The sequence below is a fragment of the Perna viridis genome, chromosome 2 (genome assembly GCF_037379345.1).
Source record: "Perna viridis isolate PV_CMFRI_1.1 ecotype Kerala chromosome 2, ASM3737934v1, whole genome shotgun sequence".
NCBI classification, from domain to species: Eukaryota; Metazoa; Mollusca; class Bivalvia; order Mytilida; family Mytilidae; genus Perna; species Perna viridis.
In genome coordinates, this window is record NC_142446.1 from 55,429,345 (window position 1) to 55,455,853 (window position 26,509).

General features: G+C 31.7%; 2 protein-coding genes across 2 annotated transcripts; one reads left to right on the top strand and one right to left on the bottom strand.

Moving 5' to 3' along the window:
- LOC148626115 (GTP cyclohydrolase 1 feedback regulatory protein-like) lies at window positions 1-10,628 on the bottom strand. Its single transcript, XM_088569773.1, has 3 exons — window positions 10,493-10,628; window positions 7,030-7,124; window positions 1-6,404 (listed from the first exon to the last, which is right to left on the bottom strand). Exons 1-3 carry the CDS (start codon window positions 10,526-10,528, stop codon window positions 6,269-6,271), a joined length of 267 nt encoding a protein of 88 aa, XP_088425899.1. The 5' UTR covers window positions 10,529-10,628; the 3' UTR covers window positions 1-6,268.
- On the top strand, window positions 10,604-26,020 carry LOC148626116 (regulator of microtubule dynamics protein 1-like). The gene is made up of 9 exons (XM_088569765.1): window positions 10,604-10,996; window positions 11,491-11,662; window positions 14,587-14,759; window positions 15,317-15,392; window positions 16,677-16,754; window positions 18,239-18,337; window positions 18,886-18,939; window positions 20,387-20,467; window positions 21,522-26,020. Exons 1-9 carry the CDS (start codon window positions 10,716-10,718, stop codon window positions 21,576-21,578), a joined length of 1,071 nt encoding a protein of 356 aa, XP_088425891.1. The 5' UTR covers window positions 10,604-10,715; the 3' UTR covers window positions 21,579-26,020.
- Window positions 26,021-26,509: the final 489 nt, after the last annotated feature.

A 26,509-nucleotide genomic window follows, 5' to 3' on the forward strand; every position in this document is an offset into this window, starting at 1 on the left:
TATCAGTTCATTTTTATTTTTAATGTCACCCCAAGTGATGAATAACAAAACAAAAATAAAACACATATAAATAGGGTATCCAGGATACAGGAATATAATTTTTTTTCCCACAAATGTAAACCTCATAATAAGAATTATATCAAAATCTTCGACACGGAATGTTAAATATTTTAAGGATAAACTGTTTTACGCAATGACAGTTTTAATTAGTCATTTAAGATCCACATTGTCTGTCTGTCCACATACCATGCAAATGTAATTTCTTTCTAACCCTTAAATTGAAGTTGATGAGACTGTTTGAAAGATAAGCAGCATTTGCAGATGGGAATTCAGGTAGACACTGTTAAATACCTGTATAAAGGGGATAATTTATCTTGAGGATTTGATGTTTAAATCTTACAACTTTTTGATAACTTTTCAATACATTTTGTAGAAACTTCAGATGAAAGTAAGATTTTTATATACTGACATATATGATAATGGATGCCATAGTAAATGTTTATAATGAAAACAGCTCCTTTTGAACACTTAAATGATTGTCACCGAAAATAAGAATTTGGTATCAAATGTTAATCAGAATTGTTGAGATAATTTACAAGGTATAAAAAAAATCAAGGCATATGCATGTTCAGAGTTGAACTTGAAACTGGGCTTATTCAATTTGTATACATCTGCTTACAGTGTTTTTGGTTTCAATATCAATCTTTAACATGAATATATAACAAAACAACTTCTGGACTTGTAATTCTTGGTATGGTCCAACTAAATCACTTTAAACATTGTTGTTACTTTTATGAATTAAGCTGGCATTCCCAAGTTTCAATGTGAATAACCAGGACAAAAGATTACTAAAAGGTTCATTTATTTAAAGCTCTTGGGGAGCTAATTTTTGTTCAGCTTGGTCAGAATAAAAAAAAATATTTACCTTTTTACATTTTACACAAGTTCGAAGTTACACTAGAATAATAGGGGAAAAGTGAGTTATCTCCCTTTGATGATGGAAAAACCATACATTTCATTCAAATTTAACACTGAATTACTGACCTCTAAAAAAGAAATGAATATTATTTCTGAATTTCTAATAACATTTTGAATAAGACTTCGTGGAAAGACTGTGTGTTTTTTCCCCCACTATTATTCATCCACTGCCAGATTCTTACAGAGCTTCATTTTGACTTTTGATTTGTTTATTTTTTATCAACAAAAACACATATTATACATTTATGTTAGTACACTTTAGTCCATTTGATCTTAGTAGCAGTAAAGAGACACATAATTTGAAACAAAATGCTTGATAGTCAAAGCTCACCATGAAGTTTGGAGGTAAGATTATTTGACTTTAAATACATTTTGTATATATATATATACATGTACATGTATATAAAAAACAAGTACATTTGTATATTATACTGACAAACCTATTTACTAACTTAAAAGTACCATAATTTGTTCTAATGCAACTAAAAAATTATTCTCAAACTTTCATAATTTTTTTCTTGTACTTAAAAAAATACAAGGAAGATGCATGCCTGTAAAATTTGTGGACTAGATTTGATTTTTTTAAAAATAAAAAGCAATGAAGCAACTTTTTAAAAAAATAAGTGATAACACTAGCAATAAATCCTATGCATTCTTAAGCATGTTTTTTAAATGGATAAATTGACAAGCATATTGCATCTATGTCATTCAATTAGGGATGTTCACTGGTCATTTTAAGCCATTTTTTTGTTCAGATGTTTAGACTCCAGTGGTTTTATCCATTTCACTTTTCTTTTCAATTTGAAATGCTTATATCGCAAAAACAAACGCACTGACCCAACATTTTGTTTCTATCATACTGTTCTAGCATGAAAGATCTTACAAGATTTCACTACCTCTTGAAACCCTTGTTATTATCAAGGAAGTAGACCTAGGATAAGAGACACAACTCTTGAAATCAGTGATATGTTTGTATCATATTCAATTCACCAAAGCCTATCAGGCTTTCATCTGAAACAGAATGAAACCAATCACAGTTACTTTGATGCATACATGAGATGGATGTAAAATGCTGAATATAAACATTCCAATGATTTTTAAGAGTTAGGTCCCTTACCCTAGGTCTACCTTCTTAAAAAGAGCAGTAGACATCCTTAACCAATGAGTACAGTGAACCAGTCTAAACCCAACTCCTTTTTAACTTCAAAATTTTTTTCATTAAGACTTATGTTCAGTTAACCAAGGTGTAGAATGCTTTTAAACTGATATAAAGGGACTTTTAAAAAATGTCCGGTTTACACAGATTTTCAGATTATTCAGGGTTCGGTTTAGGTTTACTGTATAAATGTTATCAGCAATATGAATTTGTTTACAATAATTTACACAACTACCGGGTACTACATTTTGTACAAAAAAATTATCATCATTTCAACAATAAATGAAAAGAAAGACTAATTATAGTATTTAAAACCTCAAACCGTAAAACAATATAAAGATCTGTAAAAAGTAACAATGTAAATGAAAAAAATATTTAAAAATCACAACTTAAGTACATTAAAACAAAAAACATATACAAAGAGCAATGACCATTACTACAAAATAATATAGAACTTATCTTGCAAAATTCCACTAATCAGACTATGTCAGACAAAAATTGTCTCTCAGGGACAGAAATAAGAAAATATGCCCAACTAGTTAAGTGGGCAAGTTTTGCCAAGATTGAACTAGCCCAGATTGAAATTTACCTGCCCTTATGATATATTGAACAATAAAAAATATCCAAAATTAGGAAGCCCAACAAGCAAGCTTTATTTCATTTTCCTTGCTGAGTGCACATTTCGACCCTTGGGACTCTTATACTATAATTCATCACAGTTAAATCTCTAAAATACCACATGTATAGGAAAATAGTACAATAAATGAGAGGAAAATACACTCCATTAAAGAGTTATTTACCCTGAATTGATTATTTGCACGAGTATTATTTGATTCTGTAAGCTAGACAGTGAATTCTGTATCTATTCATTATCTTTTTTTATTTTTGAAGTAAAATATAGCTGCCACAGTGGTGAGTGTCTAATTGCCATTTTTTTATCCAATGGCCTCTTTCTTAGGAAACGGAGATTTATGAGGAATGCTTCCAATTTTCAGCAAGTTATACGAAATAAGTTTATACATGTACATATTAACCACAAGGTACAAAATATTAGGAATGGATTTGCTATCAAAACAGTATTACAGGTATGTTTGGGATTATCACAGAATGTGGACAATCAATGGTGTCACATTACCAAACCAAGTTACAAAATAACAGGTTATACAAAATAATCTTGTTTGCTCAAAGAGAGCAAGCCAATCAGAAAGGCTGTTACAATAAAAAAAACTGTAAATGGAATGTATATTACATGTTAATCACAACACACAGTAAAATCTATTCAAAACAGTTTGCCTTGTCATGAAATAATCAAAATTGTATTCATGAGCAAATAACTGGATAGATTAAAACAGTACTACCTAAAATTGTTGCTCCAAAATATTTTACAAAAATTCACCGATAATTAAAGTTTTTCCATAAACATGCCTTGTAAAGGTCAGGCTAGCATTTGAATACACTTAAATTCAATTAGACTTTAGATTCTTTGTCAATTTTAAACAAGTCACAAAGTAAAAATAAAAGAATTCACCAGTGATAACTTGTATAAAAAACATTGCTTAAAAATGCAGAGAGACATATTAAATTCATTTTTAAGCAATGTAAAATCCTTTTTAAAATAAGTACTAGTCCATATAAAATTCAGACACTTCCTAGAGTGATTCATGGTGTTCAAAACCCACCAAACAAACAATGCTAATTCAGTCTACAGATGCTATATTTTTACGTAACATGTTCTTTCCGCATTATGATATTCATATTTGAGAAAACCATACATTATCTCCCAAATCAACCAAATCAAACCAATTCAAGAAAGATAACTATTCCAAAGTGCCAATTTCATACACAATCTACAAGTACTGTATCACTGTTAAAACATCAAATTTTAGCACTATGATTCCCTATTTAACATCGATAGGAACTTCAAAAAACCTTTCTCGCAATCAAAATGCTTCATGCAATAGACAAGATCTACAAAGGTGCATTGTTGGAAACCCAGGATTGATTATGCTGTGTTGCCTTCTTAGAATGCAACACAGAATAATCAACAATGGGTTTGTGACAAATGTGCAGGTGCAAAGAAAGTGTTCTGGGAAGTTTTTAGACATCACCGATGGCAAAGTCACTATTTAAATGCAAACAGCTCAGTCCAAAGTAGACAAAGCCTACAGGTACAAGAACACAATTCCCCTTGGTTTTCGTTGTATACGAATATAGTTCCAACTTTGGTAGTAGGTTCCTTCCACATTTTTTCATATTTTTACTGGAAACTTATTTGCTGAAGTTTTGCCTCTAATTGGTAGAAAATAGGTTAAAATTACATGGGATTTTTTTTCATTAATTAATTCTGACTAAAAGTTGTGATTTGGTTCAGTGAAAGAAGGTTAAAATTTAGGACTTCTAACTCAGTTCATTTGTCATGTTTACCCCATCTCCGAATTATATGTATTAATTTCAGAAAATGATGATAAAATTTTCTACAATTTATATATAAAATCCTGTTTGTACATATCTTTGGGCCAGAGAAGTTTTATTCAGTTTGCACCAGTGGAATTTTTTTAATCTACTCAAATGTGTATATTGAAATGCACTTGAAAATTAATTGTGGTCTCGTGCCTACAGTAAAATTATATTATGTTGTGCTTGTTACAAAACCTAGATACAAAATTAGTAGCTATGAAAAATAAAGGCTAACAATTGCATTCATCAAAGGCAAATTTGTTAATAGTCGTTAGTATAGTAATTGAGGGTTAAAAAATAAAACAAAGGCCAAAGGTGTGTGTTTCCTATTACACTACCCACCAATTTTTTCAATAAACACTGTTTAAGTCAGAATATTTCTCTCAAAGACTATGCAAATTTTTTTTTTTAAATATCCCTATCCAACCAACCTCCCTGTTTTTTTATCAAAGGTGTAATAAGAAACACACATTTTTTTTGGCCTAAACATATGAATTAGGTCAAATCATATACAAGTTTAACGTTTAAAATCTTAATATTCAGGAGTTCAAAATCACTTTCAAGACTGTTACAAGTAGGTCCTGGACCTTTCCAAGTTTCAAATTAATGGTCCACTTCAGAACAACCAAAAGTTTTCAATAAAGTGTCAATGAATAGTCTTAAAGGTCCATTACATATGAAGGTAATTTAATGAAATTTCAAAGGACCAAGAGCAGAAATTGGTGGTCCCAGCCTCGGACCATCAACAATTTGAACCTCTGAAAGTTAATAAGTAATAAATCTATCTAATCAAAACTAAATAATACCCTATCTCTTACATGATCTGAAAATAATAAAACACATAAGTCAATATATGTGTATGTATCTGACTCTTTTCTACATTAAGTACCATGCCGTGTAAGAATCAGGTAATGAGTGGCACATCATTTTTCTCAATATGGTCTTTTTTGCCTTAAAGATATCCAAATACATCTAGAGAATAACTGAAAAGCTATTTAAATTCATCCTGAAGCATTGGTGACATATATATTTTTTGACTGCTTATGTAAGGAAAAAGTTAAGGAAAATTTTCCCATCATTTTCCGTAGTGCATTTCAACTAAATTGACTTATCAATGTCTTAAAAAGGCAAACTTTACAAACACTTTGACGGTAAATTTATGGGGTTATGAGGTATAAATACTTGGATAATGCAATTAAATCACATCTTATACACATTTTGCCTGATTCTTAGATCGAGAAATACTTAAATATTGTACTGCAAAATGAACTATTCGATTCTACAAAACATATTCATGCAAACTTTAAAGCAACTAAAAATAAATCATTTTGATTATTATTAAAACTTAACATCAACAAATAATAAAGTATTTTTGTGAATCAGACTTATAAAAAATCTTAAGCCTTTTCACTAAAATCAAACAGAGTTATAAAAAATCGTGACTTTGATATATTCCTCATTATCATAAAAAATAAAATATTACAAAACAGAATCTTGGATATACAACTGTATACTCCATCTAATAAAAATATGTAGTAGCAGTTATATTTTCACAAAATCGAATCACCTTATACGGTACATGTCAAAAAACAATGTTCCTCTGCTTCATTACCAGCACCATGAAAGCAAATCTTAAAAAGAACATTTGTTTTCCGAAGCTGAGGAGTTATCATAAACTTAATCTGAAACATCCGGTTTATTGAGTGTCCATATACAGGTCTGTCCAACCCCAGTCATGGTGATGACCTTGTAACCTTTCTTCTCTAACTTGTCAAGGACAATTCTAGGTGAATCATTTGTTTTCCATTCAGAGCTGAAAAAAATATCAAAGAAAGTACATACCAATTGTAAACTCATGAATATGAAGTAAAGATGCCATACAAATATTTTACAATCTGGTGTCAATTCACTAAAAAATTTAAGTAAAATGCATATCTTAAATCACGATGTCAGTAAAGAATAAAATAGCATTATGATAAATTACTCATCATGTCCAACCTTCATATAAAATTTCATCAAAATACTTAGAGCGATTTAGAACAAATTTACATATTGATAATCATATTTTTTTTTACAAACATATGACTATCATATGTTTTCAAGTCAAAATTAATATACGAGTATCATATGATAATCATACAATTCAAGCACCATATGTTCATCATAAATGTATGTGGCACATTTTACTGTGTATGCAGGGTTTAAATAAGCAGTCCCGCTGGCTTGGGGCAAGCAAATTTTATGATGAGCAAAAAGAATTTATCCTGGGCCTCCTTATTTTTGATGTTTTTTTTTGTCTGTGTCCAACAAACATTTATGACATGTATGAACAGGGCAGGTAAACTCCTCTCGAGGCCAATTCAACTTCAGCAAAACTACCTGTATTCCTCTTGACAGGTCGAAAAATGTTGAAGAGTACTTAGATTAAATAAACTTACAAGTTGTTGCCCAAAGCTTTAATCTTGGAAGCACCTAGATATTCCATTAATTTAGGATCACTCCATTCATCACCGACAAAAGTTGGACCTGATTCCTGAAAAAATGAAAAATTTAAGTTTGTTTTTGTCTGCAAAAACACGTTGCCCCCATCCCACAAACTGGATCCACTTGCAGTATTCATCATGTCCACAGAACAGCTCCATAAAATTAGTTTTTGAGGTGTTGCGCTGGCAAGGTAATTTATGAGGATTTTTGGCAAATATCTAAGTTCAAAGGGGAATAACTCCTACAAAAATTGGTGTATCAAATCATATGATTTTCTTGCTACATACTAAGTTACATAAATTCAGTTCAATAGTTTCAGAGGAGTTGCACTGACAAGCTTAGTGATGGACACACAGACAAAGCCAAAAAAAATACATGTATGTCTCCCCGACAAAGTCTAATCATGTCAGCAAAGGTTTGAAATTATGAAAAGTTAGTACTATTAGAAATCTATGACACTTTTTATAACTTGACAAAACAAGGCTATAATTCCTTACAGGAAAAGACTAACCCAACATCTTAGTTCCATAGACCTAATTGTAAACAAATATTAATAATTAAAAGTATGACATATAATGTGCTTTGCTTCACTTGCATATATGGCTAAAGATGAACTCATATTCAAAGATGATGTAATGTTTCTAATTTTTGAAAATGAAACACACCACAAATAAACATGCATGTTTTGATAAAAATAAATTAAAGCATGCAAGGTTAAAAAGTGATTCCTGCTTCAATTTAAGCTTTTAGATCAGGGGTTCATATCTACTATCAAGAGTGAAAGGTCCTTGAGGGAACTGGACTTTTTTGCATCCTAAATGGCATTTCCACAATAAAAAAGTGAAAGGTCCTTAATAAGAATAAATGTAAAGTACATGTAGAAACTCCAGCACAAATAATCTAAGCTACAATGTACATGAGGTGTGTTTATTGCTGTAAGCAAGAATGCTCATTACTATAGGCAAGAATTCGTAAGTTTTGAAGTAAAAGAAATTCAAAACTGTCGTTGAAGTATGGGCTGAAATTAACATAACAGGTTCAAAAAAGAACTTAATATCTTCCTACTACAAAATGTATAGACAACCCTCTGACAAAAGATCTTCACAACAAACAGAGAAGGAAGTAAATATCCATATTTAGATACCTGGAATCAAGAACTACTTAACAAAATCAATCCTCACAAACCAACTGCTACAGATAACATTAATGGTAATCTTCTGAAAAAAATGCAGATGCAAATCGCACTTATCCTCTATCTCCTTTTAACAATATCACAAACATCGAGAGAACCATCAAGCAACTGATGTGCAACGCTGCCCCTGTCCATCAGAAATGAGATATACATAAACAATTACATGTAAAGTTTGTTTTTGTCTGTAAAAACATGTTTTTGACCCCATCCCGCGAACTGGATCCACTTGCAGTATCAACCATGTCCCCAGAACAGCTTCATAAAATTCTGTTGAGAGGCTGCAGAGAAGTTGCGCTGACTGGTTCAGTAGTTTCAGAAAACTACAGGGGTATAACTCCAACAAAAATTGGGGGATCAAAATTCCCTGGTAATATGCACAACAGCATAAGATGCTATATACAACATTTCTTAAACTCTGGTTCATTTACGTGTAATTAATGAGGATTTTTGGCAAATTTCTAAGTTAAAAGAGACATAACTCCTACAAAAATTAGGGGATAAAAATTTCCTGGTAATATGCACAACTACATATGATGTTCTTACTATATACCAAGTTTTGTAAAATTTGGCTCGTTAATATTTAGAGCAGTTATGCTGACAAGGCAATTTCTAAGGATTTTTGGAAAATTTCTAAGTTCAAATGTGTAAAACTCCTACAAAAATTACACGTACGAATCAAAATTTCCTGTAATATGCACAGCTACATATGATGTTCTTACTACATGCCAAGTTTCTTAAAATTTCGTTCAGTAGTTTGAGAGGACCTGCGCTGACAAACTTCGTGACAGACAGATGGACAGACAGACAGATAAGCCAAAACCAATATATCCCCCATCAAAGTGGTATAAAACATAAATATACTACAGGCCTATTTCATTAACTTGCATCTGCAAAATACCCTGGTATCATTCTTCAATTTAATCAATCAAACTTAAAATGGAACATACACATGAATGACATCAATATAAAAGCTAATAAAAGAACAGCATTCCAATGTCCCCCGCGAAAAAAAAAACAAAAACAAAAAACACAAAACTTTAAATTCACTGAAATTTTCTAAGTCCAAGCCATAACTTCCATAAAAATCAATCAACTGTCACCAAAATCGAAATTAATCTGTAACTTCTCATGGTAAGACTACATACAAAATTTAAAATCAACTGGTGAAAGCATTACAAAAAAAGTGCAGGAAACTACATTCATTGAAATTTTCTAAGTCCAACTGCCGTAACTTCCATAAAAATCATTCAACCGTAACCACTGTCAAACTTAGTTTGTAACTTCTCATAGTAAGACTACATACAAAATATAAAATTAATTTGGTAAAGGCATGACAAAAAAGTGCAGAAAACTGTAAATTCACTGAAATTTTCTAAGTCAAAGGGCCATAAAAAATCATTCAATCCCCTCGTGACACATTGCGGGGGACAAATAAAATACTTGGATTTCTTAAAAGGAACTTGAAAACATCAAACCAGCACATAAAAAGCTGAGCATACCAAACCCTTATAAGCCCAAAGCTTGAGTACTCCTGCTCATTTTTAGATCCTCATACCTAAGAGTCTATTTCCATGATAGAAATTGTAGGTTCAGAGAAGAGCTGCTTGGTATCCTTGTAATAATTACCACAATACTAGCAGTGTACAAATGTATCTGGCACGCTGAGTACTTAACTGGCTACACCTAGCCAGAAATAGAAAACTGTCCAGTTTATTAAATGTGATCACAGTTCGTGAAGCCATTAATAGTTGTAAATTTGCGGATGAAAATATTTTCGTAACGAATTGGGCATGTCTGTCACAATTCACAAACAGGATATGTGGACAATTAACTTTGTTATTTCAAAAAATATTTTTGTAAACATATTTATATTTTAAAATAAACTATTATTTCTGTGACTTGTAGGCACTGTCTGAGCAATTTATATCTTGGGGGTGTTGGATAAGATTTTTTAGGGTGAAATTTTAGGAACCAAAAGCAAGAGATTTTCTGATTATCTTAAAAACCAATAAGTTACGACAATTTACAGTTAATGCTTCATGCACCTACATGGAATTTTTGCCAACCAAAACACATCACATGTAAATGACCATAACTTGTAACTGTAAGTCATCTTCATTCTGTGGAGTTGAATGTCCCTGCCTGACATATGGATACAGGATACTCCCTAAAAATGAATGCGTCTTCCATTATATTAATATAATATACATTATCTTATACCTTACCAGTCTAATTTGTGTGCTAACAAGAAGATATGGCATATTTCAAATTTGCTTTCCCGTCAAATTAAAAACAATCGGAACAACTCGAACTTTTTTGGCTACAAGAAAAAGTCCGAGTTCCTAATTACATGTAGGCCTAACTTCCGGTTTAAATTTCGCTCACCACTATACTAAGAATCTCTTTCTTAATTCGATTCATTATCTGATAGGATTCGATAAAGGAAACATGTCAAGCTTTTTAAGACAAAATTCCCATTTATTCACAGTTTTAGGAACTAGTTTCTGTATAGGTATGGGAGGAACCATTCTGTATTTAAAGTTAACCAGCACCTTCCTGAGAGAAATTCAGCGACTTTCTACTTCTATAGAAAATCTAAAGGCAGAAATTGACTCATTAAACGAGAAACTTGAGAGCAAATCAAGGTGGAGAAAGAAAAGATCAGGTTTTTACTCTGCTGCTGCCAGTAGTGGGGATGAAACTGATTACTATGAAGATGCTGTAGGAGGGTGATAGTATTTTTTTTTATTCTTAATTTTGATGTGTTGGTGATGTAAATTAATTTGATTATATACTTTACCTGTGAGGAACAAAGCTTTATTTGTACTTTTGACTTCGTTAATAATTCACTGCTATGTTGTTTTACCCCTCATGTCGTATTACACATGCTGTGCATCTGTGTTAAAATTTCAAACAATCACTTTCTAATTGCATACGTCATTTCAGAAATATGTCGCTTCTAACTTATAGCTTTTCAAAGAATTATCTCTTCAAATAGCATCATATTGTGAAAAAGTTCATTTGAACTCAACACTTCAAATTGTAAACCGAAACGGGCAGTTGGGTCTCTGTTAACTAGGTTTTTAAGCTTACTCCTTCCTACTCATATCTTGGTATAAGTGTCCCAAGCCATAAAGTTATAGCCAAAAATGTCTCAGAAAATGCTCATCCTGTTTTTTTTCTCGTCCTATTAATAGACCAACCCTTTATTGTGTTATTCTAGATCAAGTGAGTTTGAAACTCCAACTGAGGGTGAAGATGATGGAGATGATTTTACTAATGTTGTACCTAGTGCTGATGCTTTTGATGTTTATAAGCAAGTTGATACATTCCTGGAAGGGGGTGATGCTGAAAAGGTACAGGCTTATGATCTTCTACAGAATAATAAAACTAAGGTGAGTTATCTATTGGAAAGCAGTTGAGAACTGGTACATGTACATTTGTATATGGCCAAATATTCAGTGATGCTGAAGTATTCCTAATGAACTTTGATCTGAGTAAGATAAAAAGTAGTACAGGACAGACACTAATTTTCAGCCAATACTCGGGAATAGGACAAGAATGTCAGTTCCAATAATTACTCAGAGTGAAATTTGTCAAGTACTAAAAATCTTTAGAATGCTAAACAGAAAGATGGCTAAAATGAAATATTTACTCAAAGAGAATTTTTTTTTAAAGTAAACCTAGTGCCAGTTTCAAGGACTATTTTGGTGTTGCAGAGGACATATAGTCATTACCACTGGGGTAAGACACTAACAGAAAAATGAACCACACTTCACTCCCCTGGTATTTGAAGTGGAGTGTTCTATGTGTGTTCTGGTCATTTTGAGTGGTCCCTTATACTCAGATAAACAATGTGACCTGAGTAACAGCCGAAGCTGTCAGTGAAAAAAAAATACATGGAAGCCTATGGATTCAATAATCAAAATATTCATGTCATTTGCCCTGGTAACATAAGCAATAGGCTGAAATTATTTGGCAAGTTATTACTGGGATTACTAAGGTTAACTTTAAAAATCTAAAAAAAGACTGTTGATGAAACTATCCAATAATGTCTAACTGTTGCATATTAACATTGTGTACATGTATGTATTGAAAATGATACAATTTCAAAAACCAAAGAAATATTCCTACCATAAATTATAAAAGTTCTTCAGACACAGCCCAAGTTATCAGTAGAAAAGTTAAGTGTTAAGTGTCAGTTTTTGTAAGAATCTGGCAAGATGGAAAAAAAAACAAAAACATGCATGTCAAAAATCCACCAATGTGACAATATATTTTCACTCAAGATTGTTTTCTCTGATTTGAAAAGACCATTATTTGATCTCTGCATCACTGGATTTGTTCAGAAATTGTTCAATGGAATGTTAGAAAAATGATATTTTTGACAGAGTTTGTCTGTTCTTGAAATGTTTATTTTCAGTGCATTTCAATGATATTATAACTCAGTTTACCAAAATTATATGGAAAATCTTGTCTTTTATATTTTATTCTGATTTTGCTAATAGTAACTTCAAGATGATTGCTTTTTTTTTTTGTATCATGTTTCACCCACTGCTTGATTCTCATGGAGACTGTCATTTAATGATCATAATCCAGTTGGAGTTTAAATAAGTGTTACATTGATCAAAATACAGAAATTCAAATATCTATTTTTAAAATTTGTCTTTGTTACAACATGTACAATGACTTTTGTTTCCTTTGTTTGAATTTTTATCTCAAAAAGTTTTCCCTTGTTAAAATTAGGCCCAAAAATAACATGTCTGTTTCCAGCTGCTACCTAACTACCCTAGTTTTTTGTGCCTACCCTAAACATTTTATGGCCATTTTGGCTCAAGCACCTTTAAAATGTAGATTGCATTCCCCTTAACTGAAAGTAAAATGTTTTTGAAAAATAAAATAATTTCCCCGCCTCTCTACCCTATTTTTTTTGCTTGTTTTCTACCTCATCAAATGCAAAAGTACTACCATTACAGTGATCTGTTCCATTACACCACATGTTTTGTTACACTGCATAACACTACTTTGTGTAGTCTGTAACCAGGGACTTAATAACACTACACTCAAGAAGGGACATGTTACAAGTGTCTACTCTGTAAGACCACATTACACACAGGACATGTAACAAGTGTACACAGGGCAAGTTAAAAGTGTCAGCTCTAATATAATACCACATAACAAAAGGTACATGTAACAAGTGTTTCCTTCATAACACCACATAACACAGATTACATGTTACAAGTGTCTATTCTGTTACATTGCATACCTTAGGGGACATGTTATAAGTGTCTGCTTCACAACACCACTTAATACACGGAACATGTTATTAGTGTCTGCTCCATATCACCACATACCACGCAGGACATGTTATAAGTGTCTACTCCATAACACCACATACCACACAGGACATGTTATAAGTGTCTACTCCATAACACCACATAACACACATGTTACAAGTATATGTTCAGTTACACCACATAACACAAGTGTCTACTCTGTTACACCATATAACATGGGGACAAAAGACAAATTTCTGCTCTGTAACACCACATAATGCACCAGACATGTAATAAGTGTATGTTCTGTTACACCATATCACACCTGGGACATGTTAAATGTGTCTGTTCAATTACACCACATCACACTAGGGACATGTTACATGTGTCTGTTCTGTGACACCACTTCACACTAGGGACATGTTGCAAGTGTCTGCTCTGTTACACCAGGTCACACCGGGGACATGTTAAAAGTTTCTATTCTGTTACACCAGGTCACACTGGGGACATGTCAAAAGTGTCTGTTCTGTTACACCATGTCACACTAGTGACATGTTCCAAGTGTCTGTTCTGTTACACCACTTCACACTAGGGACATGTTACAAGTGTCTGTTCCATTACACCAGGTCACACTGGGGACATGTTAAAAGTGTCTGTTCTGTTACACCATGTCACACTTGTGACATGTTCCAAGTGTCTGTTCTGTTACACCACACCACACAAGGGACATGTTACAAGTGTCTGTTCCATTACACAATATATTGCAAGGGACATGTTACATGTTAGAAAAAGAACGGATATTGTGAAACATAACAAATGTACCAGTGTATAACCTAAATACAAAATAGTTAATACTTTCAGAGATCCCCAAAAGAACTTCAGTAAGTAACACTCCTTTATGTAAGCTCTGAAAACCCCTGACAACGAAGTAATGGTAATAAAACCCAAGAATACTGAACTATTACAATGTCTTCTTCTCTAGATAACTCAACAGATGGACATAAACTATGTGGTTAATTGTTTTCTTTTGATGTATATTTCAGTTCCTTACAGATTGTGAATATCACTGGAGGTTAGCTAAATGTACCTACCAACTGGCACAGATTGAAGGAGGAAAGGGTAATGCCGAAAAAAAGAAAGAAATGTTATACACTGCCAAAGATACTGCAGAAAGGGCACTTCATCTCAACCAAAAATCATCTAATGCTCATAAATGGTAAACTGTTATTGGAATTTAAAATTAGAAGTTCATTAAGATTGTCTTAAGGGCTATCTATAATGATTACAGTAGAGATATAAGTATCATTATATTTTCAAGGTAGAAATTTTCAATATTATTTAAGAACAAAGGCTTATAAACTATATGGACAGATTCAAGTTGAAGACTTGTAATTATAGAAGGTACAGTTTACCAAGCAGACACAAGACAAATTTATTTGAAAAGCAGTTTTAGCTTGACTGAAAGTGAATGAAAGTATGAGTGTTTATGCATATAACGAGAATGGATATGGTGAATATGTCAAGGAGACAACAACCCCATGGGGAGGAAAAAGGTCAGCTCAAGGCCACCCATGGGTCTTCAATGAATGGTGAGGAACCCTTCATTCTACAGGGCAGAATGTAGCTGGCCCCAAAACAATTCTGCTACCAGTAAGTGTTAACAAAACAGTGTTGCCCATTGCTTTTCCTGAATTTTAACTCTTTGGACAAGGTTTTTGGAATAATCATGGTTCAGTTTTGGGTAGGTTTTATTGTAGATATTCTTCATTACAGGTACTCTATCACGCTAGGTAGTATTGGAGATTATGAGAGCACACAGAACAAAATAAAGAATGGCTATACATTTAAGGTTAGTATAGATGTAAAAGCTGAAATGTGCATTTAAGATTAATATGTTCTATTTTATTTTCATCTTAGCTTTATTTTTTATACACGTATTGAATTTCTCAAGGTGGTAGAAATAAATTTAAAAAATTGACATAAAGTAACATTTATCCTGCAATCATTGTCTTCATACAAATATAAATTGTCAGAAACAGCTGTGCTGCATTTGTGTACATGTACATGTTTGCCTGTAATTTAAAGCTTCACCCATATAATTATCTAAAATAATTATAAAGCTGGGGATTCCTCATGCATTTGGTGTAACAATGTGAAATCAATTTGGTGAGGCACAATAGGGATAAATTATAATTAAACAAATTTATCTATATTTAAAAGCAATTTATCTCTTTTTTCATTGCAGGATAAAAACAATAAAAGGGTTTTTTAGATTAAATACAACCTGTACGTGTAATGTGTGCGGGCCATTAAAAAATGCTCTGTGAAGCCTCATATTTTGCCCTGTTCCTAAGCCTCGTACACTTACAGGCTATATTTTTCAACATGAATACCATAATATTATATATGCATATGATATAATAAATAAATATAATGAAATAATAAATATAATAAACATGAATATTATGTAATTGTGTATTATACTACTTGGTTAATTTAGATATGTAGAAAAAGGATATCACTATATACGTGCCTGACCATTTTTTGTAAATGAAGTTTTCATAAATCTTTTGAATTCTTAAAACTACAATCAACTTGTTTAATTGGTTTTTGATTTGAACTGGTTTACTGTTTGTGAATCGTGACAGACATGCCCAATGCGTTACGAAAATATTTTCATCCGCAAATTTACAACTATTAATGGCTTCACGAACTGTGATCACATTTAATAAACTGGACAGTTTTTCATGTGACTTTGCTTCAAGAGCACTTTTACTCTAGTATATGCCATATCTTACATATTTCACTTTTTCTATATTTTTTGTGGACAGCATATGGTATATTCATTTGTATCTTGTATGTATTTTCATTATGTAAATTCATTATTATGTAGACATATTAATTTTCCTAGTTGCTGATTTTCATGGATTCTGTCAAGTGAACAAATTTGCTGGTATCAATTTTTGCAGTATCAAAAAAAATAATAAGTGTTATATACCTTAAAAAGTCAATTTCAAGGGTACTTTATTTCATGCTTTTCTAACCTCCGTGAATATTAATACTTACAGTACTTGAAGTGTCTTCATCTGTGGTGCAGATAAATGTGTCTTACATTCTTATTTTCTTACACCAGGAACATATTGAGAAAGCAATAGAACTAAACAGAACAGACCCATCTAATCATCACCTGTTAGGAAGATGGTGTTTTGGGGTAAGAATTGTATAAATATGTACATTAGTTAAAAGCTGATTTATTGAACTTTTTCCAACACAGTCGATATTGGTTTTGCTTTGACAACATGTGATATCCATGATGCTTAACCACGGCAACCTTATCGATGTAGCTTACAACCTTGCATTTCATTGGACAAATGTGATAGCAACCATGAAATTTAAGGCTCCATTGGGGGCAGTGGTTGTTGTTCTATATTGAATAATTGGAAATAATTTACTTGTTGAACCAATAAAGTAATTGAAATACGAAACATAGCACAGTACGTGATCAGGCAGTTCACCAAATAAAATCTTAATCAGTTTTGGGCATTAACAAAGTGAGAAGTTGCGTCTGCTATCTTTTTTATGGGTGGTACTTGTTTATACTTCAGTCTAGAACAATGAAACCTGCCTAAACTGAACCACTTGTGAACTGTAGAAATTCTTTAGTTAAGTCAGGTGTACGATTTATCCTGGTTAAAAATATCTTAAAACTGATATAAAATGACTTCAAAGATTGTCTTGTTTAGAAGGTTTTTGTTTTTTATCCAGGGTTTGGTTTAGACAGGTTTTACTGTAAAAGAATTTTGTAGTTTAAAGGAATTGTGAAAATTAGTACATTTTTCCTTCATGAACTATAACTCTTTCATAGTTACTGTGAAAGTACTTTTGTTCGTGGGGTACCAATTTTCGCGGTTTTCGTTCTTGATTAAACCACAAAATTTGGTTCCCAACAAAGAGTAGATTTCCATTGATGTGTATACTGAAAACTTCAAAACCACAAATTCAAGAATCCACGAACTTGTGTTTCTTCCCTAATCCACGAAAATTGGTATCCACAAATTAAAGTACATTTTGTACTGTCACAGTATATCTTTTACTTTTTAAGAGTACAAGTATTTATATACAATTATACATGTATATTTGCAAGAAATCCAAAACCCACCAACAACTAACAGATTCAAATTCTCTGAAGCAACTTTTGGATTACACCTATCACATAACATATTCATATTTGGTTCATAAAGTTAATTATATTCTTTTAATGCAAATTTATTGCTGTTGAAAGCATTCAAAACTTGTGACTGATATGTATTTAGTTTTCGCTATCAGGCTGCATCAGAATTTTCTATTTTGTGTGATTACCACAGAGTAATCAAGGGAACCAAGATTCTAGCGGAAATCACCAAAATAATTATAGTGTGAAAATAGTAAAAGCATCGTATCTTTATCATCAAATTTACACTCAGGAGGTTTTCCTGAAAAGATTATAGTCTTACATGTAACCTTCCAATGTTTTTGAATGGGAGATAGGGAGCCATTCTTATGAATTCATTGTAGAGCGTTTAACCATTAGCAATAAACCAATCATGAATTTATGGGATCATGTGACAAGACTTACAAGCCCTTTTGTGAAAAAAATATAAATAACATTATATGTGGCATGTTGTCTTTTATTGCAGTATTTTATTGTGATTTAAGGTATATATGTTATCATGGTTAGAAAGGAAAGCTGCTGCTACATTATTTGCCACTCCACCAACATCTACTGCTGAGGAGGCTCTACGACACTTTTTAGAGGTAAGTATTATACTTGAGGCCTGAGTGGTGGCATGACATCTAATTAACTAAGATAACCAGGAAACAACTTTTAAAGTTTGATTTTTTTTTAAATTATTATACAATCGCAACAATACAGTTGCTGTCAGCATCCTACTTCTGTAGACATTTAGGTGTCCAGACAATTACTTAAATGTATAGATTCCTTTGGAATTAAAACACCAACTTACCATATACCACTAAAGGAAGGCTGAGATTGATTTTTGGGTTGTGACTTGAACCGTTAAAGGATTCGAGGCCAGAAAAAAAGCATTTTCATGATATCAGGGCAATTGATTGACTATAAGGCACAGACCATTTTTTTCTCAAGGGGGGGGGCCTGGGATTTTGAGTTAGAAATCTTTTCCCTGCAAGTGCGAAAATTATTTATTTTTCCCAGCAGCAGCCAAAGATATATTTTTTTTTTTTAAATCTACACAGTTAAGTATTGGGGGAAATATTGAGTCATAATTTTTTTTCTTCTTTTCAGACTGTTTTTTTTTTGACAGTATTGATATTTGCATTTGCAGGCTGAAAGACTGAAACCAGATTGCTGGAAAGAAAATCTGTTGTATATTGGAAAGGTAAATATAAAGAATGTTCAGAGGATGCTTACCCTACCGGTGCACCTGGTCCATGCTCCCAGTTTTTAGTGGAGTCTGAGTCGCTCATTTGCTTTTGTTACTTTGTATGTATGATTTTAGTTACTTTATGTTCTTTGTTGTGTATGTCTGTTTTCCATGTCTGGTCTTTGTCCCTGGATTACATTCTTTTGATTACCACTATAACCTTGGTTCCCTTGATTACTCTTTCATACATATTTATTGTACATAATATGATTTTAGGCTTTCAGTTTGCCCATGAGGGACAGAGCAATTTGTAACCACATGACTTTGTTGTGTTATGGGTGATGTAGACCAGTAGGGATAAGTGAGACTTTCTAGAACACCTACTCTGCAACCAGGTTAAAAGTTCAAGTATTCACTTCCGAATTATGTACATTATATAAAAAAGAAAAAAAAAATGAGTTACTCATATTTTAGGCCTCCTACACATAGAAGGCTTCACTCTGTCCCTTTTATTTTTATTCCATATATCGATATGTTCCACAAGATTGGATGGCTGAGAAGATTTAGGTTATAAGGATATTGAATAGAATTTTGCTTAGAATAGAATATAACATTGTACAACCTTTGGTGATGTTTTTAAATATCTATGTCACAATCCTCTTAATACTAAGTATAGCAATTTCTCCAGATTCACCATAATTTCCATAAATTTTTACTGCAAGTTGTGCTCTAAGGATTGTGAATCTCTCCATAATACCTATTTTAATTTCATACAAAATTTAAGATTTTACAGTTCATTTTCATAAGACTGTCCAAAAATATGGATTGTCTTAAAGTAACATTAACAGGTCTGCATTTTTTTTTAATTTGCTCCTTTTTTTAATGACATATCCATATGAGAATCAATGGCATTATTGGTACATGGGAAATTCAAATATGCCAACATTTGTTGGATAGATAATAATGTTTAAGTAGTACTCCAGCTAAGGATCATGCAAAATGTGATTCATGGTTAAAAAAGCCTACATATTTTTATTTTGGTATTTTGTTTGAAATGTCATAGTAAACAGAAATTAAGATGTGGATTTTCATATAACCTGTGCTCTTAGGAGATAAAAATTATATAGAGTGCGCTGTAGATTTCAAAATTAAGGGAGATAACTCTGTAAATGACGCTGAAATACAATAGAATCTACTGAATTTTCAATGTTGATTATCTCGTAAGAGCAGGCTGATTTGAATGAATAATTACACATTTCATAGTATAGACCCATAAAACAACTTAATTACAAAAAATAAAATATGTAGCCTTTTTTGGGGTGTATCACATTTTTCAGATTTTGCATGATTCTTACTAAGACAGCTACTTGATATTTTTATACAAGTTAAGTATTGCCATTTACTAGGCATAAAATGTTTAGAAGATAAGGCATGTTTTGCTGATCTCTGATGTTTTTTACAGTGTTATATAGAACTTAGGAAATACACAGAGGCTGTCGAATGGCTAGAGAAAGCTAGTTTAGTACCTGTTGTTAGCCAAGATGTAAGTTGGGTTTTCAGTGTTATTTTGTAATTCAGTAACAACTATTCTTGATTCAATCAATCACTTGGTTTTGTACCAATTATCAATTTTAATACATTTTACGAACATCCAAACAAAACACAAAAAGTATTAATCTGGCCTGGTTGTATTAAGTATTATGTTATTTTTAAACCACTGCCACAATTGTTATACAAAATGTTCTACGATATGAGTAGGAATGGTGTAGTATTTCTTCAATGTTATCATCTATAGATACTTGGTTTTTTGGTACAATAAGGAAAGTTTTAACTCATCAGTCTGTATTAACTTTAATTACCATTCTGTATAAGGATCAGGCAAAGGATGTCACATTATTTTTTCTTAATTTGGTCTTTTTTGCCACAAATATATTCAATACATCTAGAAAACAACTGAAAGCTTTTTAATTTTATCCTGAAGCATCTGTGAAAATTTTCCTGACATTTTTTCAAGTACATATCTATTAAATTTGACTTATTTAACTTTGATGGTAATTTCTGGAGGTTATTAGGTATTAATACTTGGATAATTCAATAAAATCTTGCCATTTTTTCCTGCATGTGCCACATCTTATTCACTTTTTGCCTGATTCTTAGACAGAGAAGTACTTAAAACAAGGTTCCCTACCATGAAATGAAAGACTGGTGTTGTGAAGGAGGTTTTTGCCACAACTGTTTAGGAACTATTTCTAGGAGTTTATCATTTAATGATGAAGGGAATGCAAGAAAGGCATGCTTTATTTTCATTGAATAAAACTTCTAAATGTGGTAATGTCAAAAAGTGTACTTCTTAATTTCAATATTGTCAGATGTGGATCCAGAATTTCATGTGAGGTGGGTGTTAATACTGTAAGAATTAAAGGTTAAGCAAAGCTTGACAAAAAAAAATTCATGCAAAATTTTTTTCCCCATTTTTTTGGGGGAGGAGGCATATGCTTGGCATACCTTTCATTTGATCCACTCCTGTTGTTCTGCTGGTAATTGATTGAAATGTCTGCAGACAGACATGATAATAATGGAACGTTTTTTACTTGTAGGATAAAACAGCTGAGAGTGAGATAGAAACATTACTGACCAAGTATGGAGGAAAATAGACAGGATGTTGTTCTTTACTGTTGTATTGATCTCAGGTGTAACGCCACAATCAATATACTGTCAAACTTATAAAATATTGACTACTTATTTATATTAAATGGCATTTTGCTGTCTCTTGATAGGGCAACTTACCGTGTTTTGGAAATTTTTCATTTTTAAAGATATCTCACAATTTTTAAACAAATGAAGGACTTTTTTTAATTCTTAGATTTAAATGAGTTTATGAAACCATATAGAAGTGTTGTGTTTATTTAATTATTTTATTTTTGTATTATAGCAAAGCAAATAGTTAACTTCAGGGAATAAAGTTGGACTTCCCTTGATTAAATTACCATGAATTGAAGAATTTCCTTAGGTAGTGAACTGGACAGTTACTTAAACAAGGAGATTTATACTTATTATCAGATACAAAAGGACGTTTAAATCTCCTTGACGCTTGTCTAGTTAACTACCTTAGACATTGCCTCTGGTAATGGTCATTCAATCAAGGGAAGACAAACTCTGTTACCTGAAGTTAACTATTTTATTTGCTGTATCACCTTACTAATCAAGATGCTCAAAGCTTCTTTTTGATAAGCAGTTTGATTTTGTTTATAAATAGAAATCCTATCATGAAAGACCTTTTTCTTGACCGATTTATTCACATGTATTCTTCAATATCATCAAATGATCATTAAAAATCCCTTTTCATTAACAATGAAACTTTTGTCCATCCCTGTTTTTTTGAAGGACACATTATGGTATACTGCCAACTGTCATTTATCAATATGGGGATCATAGTGTCCCATAGTGGTCTGGCCCCTCCATTTGAAATTGAATTTTAAAAAATTTTAAAAAAAGTTATATTTCCGAATTAATACATTGAAAATATGATGCATGTTTTTCACATTTTTCTGGAGGATTAATATGTGGCCCCAGGTTAGCCACCCTCCTTGTAACTCTTTAATATGCCACTGCCATACTCAGGAGGTTAAATTATAAGTGGTAGGTTAAAAATATTTAGTATATGTACTTAAGTTTTTATGGAGAGAATTTGAAGCTCCTTTTCATTTTAATAGTGACCCGATTTTTCATTTCTGAGTACCGTTATATGTAAGTCTTTGTAAAAATCAGGCAGTAGGTGAAACATGGTATGTAAAAAAACCATCATTTTGATAGTGTAGTTTGACTATTAGAATCAAGGAAAACAAAAATGATTTTCCCATCAAGTTACAATTTCATTTAAATGCACAGAAAATAAACATTTCAAGGCAGTTAACCTCATTCTATTAAAAAAGTTTTGAGCAAATCCAGTGATACAGAGATCAAATAATGGTCTTTTCAAATAGAGAAAGCATCACTGGGTGAAATTATATTGTCAAGTCAGCGGGGTTTGGACATGCGTGTTTCTTATTTTTTGCAATTTGCCTGATTCTTACAAACACTTACAATTAAATGTTATTAATACTGGTGATGCAGAAAGTTATAGACCAGTTGCAGTTTGTCATTCAGTTGTTGCATTGAGTTGTTAAAAATGATATAAATTTTGTGTGAAATTGACATTTTACAAGAGTTATTGCCCTTGATTTGTTATGTTTTTAGTGGTTGGTGAATTTTCTTTTTAAATATAGATATATATCTAAAATGCAGGAAGGGCTATGTAAATTTAAAAGCTTTTTTTTTGTTAGATGGTTTTTTTTTGCACCATGAATCACCCCTACCATTGGGGGCAACTGAATTTTATATGGAATATTACCGGTATTTAAAATATATTTTGTATGCCTGTAGGGGATAAATGCTTTTCTTCTTTTTAAGGCATCAAGAGAAAATGTTTTAAATCTATCCAGTCAAGTTATATATATAATAAACTATTATGGAAGAAGTCTGATGAAACAAAAAAAAATATTCTTGATATTTTCCATTTAAAGATGTTACTAATGAACAAATCAGGGAATAGAGTATAATGCATTTTAGTGGCAGTCATGGCCTAGCCGTTATGTATCCACTTAATCTGTAAGTACTTTTTTAGAATTCTAAATCTAGCCAGAACATACTCAGTATTAATGAATTAATTTGTGTGAACAAATTTCATAATTCCAGAAATTTTGTACTAAAAATAAATTGTAATGAAATGATTGTGATTTTTGATACATGTAGTTGTAGTTTTATAGAACTGTAAATCTGTTTACTTAATACTCATTTACAAAATTACATTTGGTAGAGTTTATTGTAAACTTTTGTTGTTTTTTTATGAAGTTGTTACTGTTGTGATCAAAGCTAAATGTAATTGTACACCTGTAGAGAGTGATAGAAATGTACAACACTACTTATTGACATTCAGTTGTTTATATACCCTTCTTTCTTCTTTCCTTTTAGCTTAGTAATGTCACCATGATCCACACAATGTCCATTGTCCATAAGAGACTTGTATAATTACTGGTAATAATCCTTGCTTACCTGTTAACTCTCCCTCATTAGGGGAAGACTCCCACAAAATCACTGAAAAATTTAGAATCATCCACATGAAAATTTAAGATTTGTGGAAGATTTTGTGTCAAAATTACTTTATTTTCTGTGAAAAATACGAGATAATTGATTTTTTACATAAATATCTCCCACGTGATATGTTCCCAAGGTTAACAGATATGTCAGTGTCCTTAAAAACTTCCTAATATTAAGTTTTTATTCTTAATGTGATCCTTTCATGCTAATTTTCTGTTGGTACTGCCACCAGGGAGGTACAACACTTTCCCGTAAAAATTTGGTTGAAAACTATAAAAGTTTTTACTAGAAAATGTGCACTTACCTCCTAGAAGTGCCAACTTATCCTGCTTAGGGAATTTACATTAAAGAGTGTATTGGAAAAGTTTTAAGGGTAGTCTTAATAAAAAAAACAATGGAATAATAAACTATAAAATTCCTGCTGAAACTTATACTGAAATCCACCATGAGCTTTGTAGGTTTAAGATAGTTTTAGCTGTTAAAGGTTAACATAGAAATATACCATATTACCAGAAATTTTGGTGAAAATTACAAACAGAGGTACCAAAAAACTTGACATTTCAATTTAACTTCATAGTGCACCTTGTATAGCTCGAGATTAATAACATATTTGGCTTTTGACTGCTGAAGTTTAATTCAGCAAAACTAAATACAAATTTTGTACTTTAAATTTTTTACTGTAGCTGCATTAAAATTGTTCCTTATTCAGTGTTCATGCCATTTTAAAGGGTATTATAACGAGTTATATGGTTAACTTCAGGGAATAGAGTTTCCCATGATTAAATGATAATCACTTGATGAGCTGCCTTAGAGTTACCTGGATAATTGACAGAGATTTAAACTTTCTATCACACTGAGATCAAAATACCTATGAAATGACAGAAAGTTTAAATCTTCAAAGACATTTCATCCAATAATAGAAAGACCAACTCAATTTCTTGAAGTTAACTATTAAACTCGCTGTTATTATCTTTAATTGATATTATTGGAATACTACCTATCGTGTAATTTATGCTCAATGTTTGCAGAATCATTGAACATTTTTGTGCAGTTGTAATAGTTTGAATGAGAATGCTTTACATATTGGTTATTCAGTGAAAACTGTCTAAAACTGACTCCTTTTTTTGGAGGGGGGGCATTAGGCTATGAATATTGCCCAGAAATATCAACTTTGTTGTAATAACATTAATAATTGATTAAAACATAGCAAAATTATAATTACATGTGTATTAGGAAAAAGAATGATTTGTGTCTGTAGTTTTTTGTAATGGCATCATCATGGTGCCACAATTATTTGTCATTTTACAACTGCTGAGAATTTGAAATTTTGTTGTTTTTTTTTCAGACATATTTACATTCAGACAACTATACCCATACCTAAGAAACAACTTTATATTTTCACGTTCAATAAATTTTGTAATACAGTAAAGAACGTATTCACTGAATATGAAGTTGTCACCATTTCCTGGACTAAACAATGACTGGAAAGTGACAAAAAGTACAAAATTGACAGTTCTTTTGTCCTTTTAATGCAAACATTATCAAAAGTGTTTATGTTTTCTTATTTGTTACAGGTTAAAGTCTCCAAATTCACAATTTACAATTTTAACACTTCTTGATTATTTTTCAATTATATTTTAAGCTAATGAGAGCCTTTATTACCCCTTATACATTGCTTCAGTTTTGTCCTGTTTAACTAGGTTCAAAATACATTTAAACTGATGTTAAGGGACTTTAGAAAGTGTCTGGTTTAGACAGGTTTTTAGATTTATCAAGGTTCAGTTTAGACAGGTTTCACTGTATACTGCAATAACATTTCAGAGGGTTAAATTCATATTTTATTACTGGTATACTCATATTATATACACTGAAGTCGTGGATAAGAAATCAAATCATGTTTATGTTATTTTTGTTATTTTACTGACGTTATATGGAATAAAAAACAGTGACATTACAACAATCTTCAACTCCGTGCTTGTGAATCTTTCCTACTAAAATTTAGGACTGAAATTATTATACACCTGCTTTGTCGTTAACAATTTCTTCAAACATCTTCTCCTCTTAAACTACAGAATAGATTTGCATGAAACTTATTATGATTGTTCCTTAGAGTATCCTGCACTAAATGATGGTTTGGATTTTTTATTGGTTAAAAAACATGGCCACCGTAACTAAAAATAGAATATAGGGGTCAGACAGCCGATTTTTGCATATATCCAAAATTGTTAGGTTTAGCCAAAATCTGACACAGGTAAAAGTATTCAATATGATGAGATCTATCTGTGGTCAAATTTTGATGATAATCTGTTGACCCATGTTGGAATTATTGCCCTTTTTGGATGTTATTTTTTGCCGTTTTTGATGTTATTAGTCTCAAAAATCTTCTCAAAAACTACTGTACAGAATTCAATGAAAGTTGGTGTTTTTGTTTTTTGTTTTTTTTTTCAGG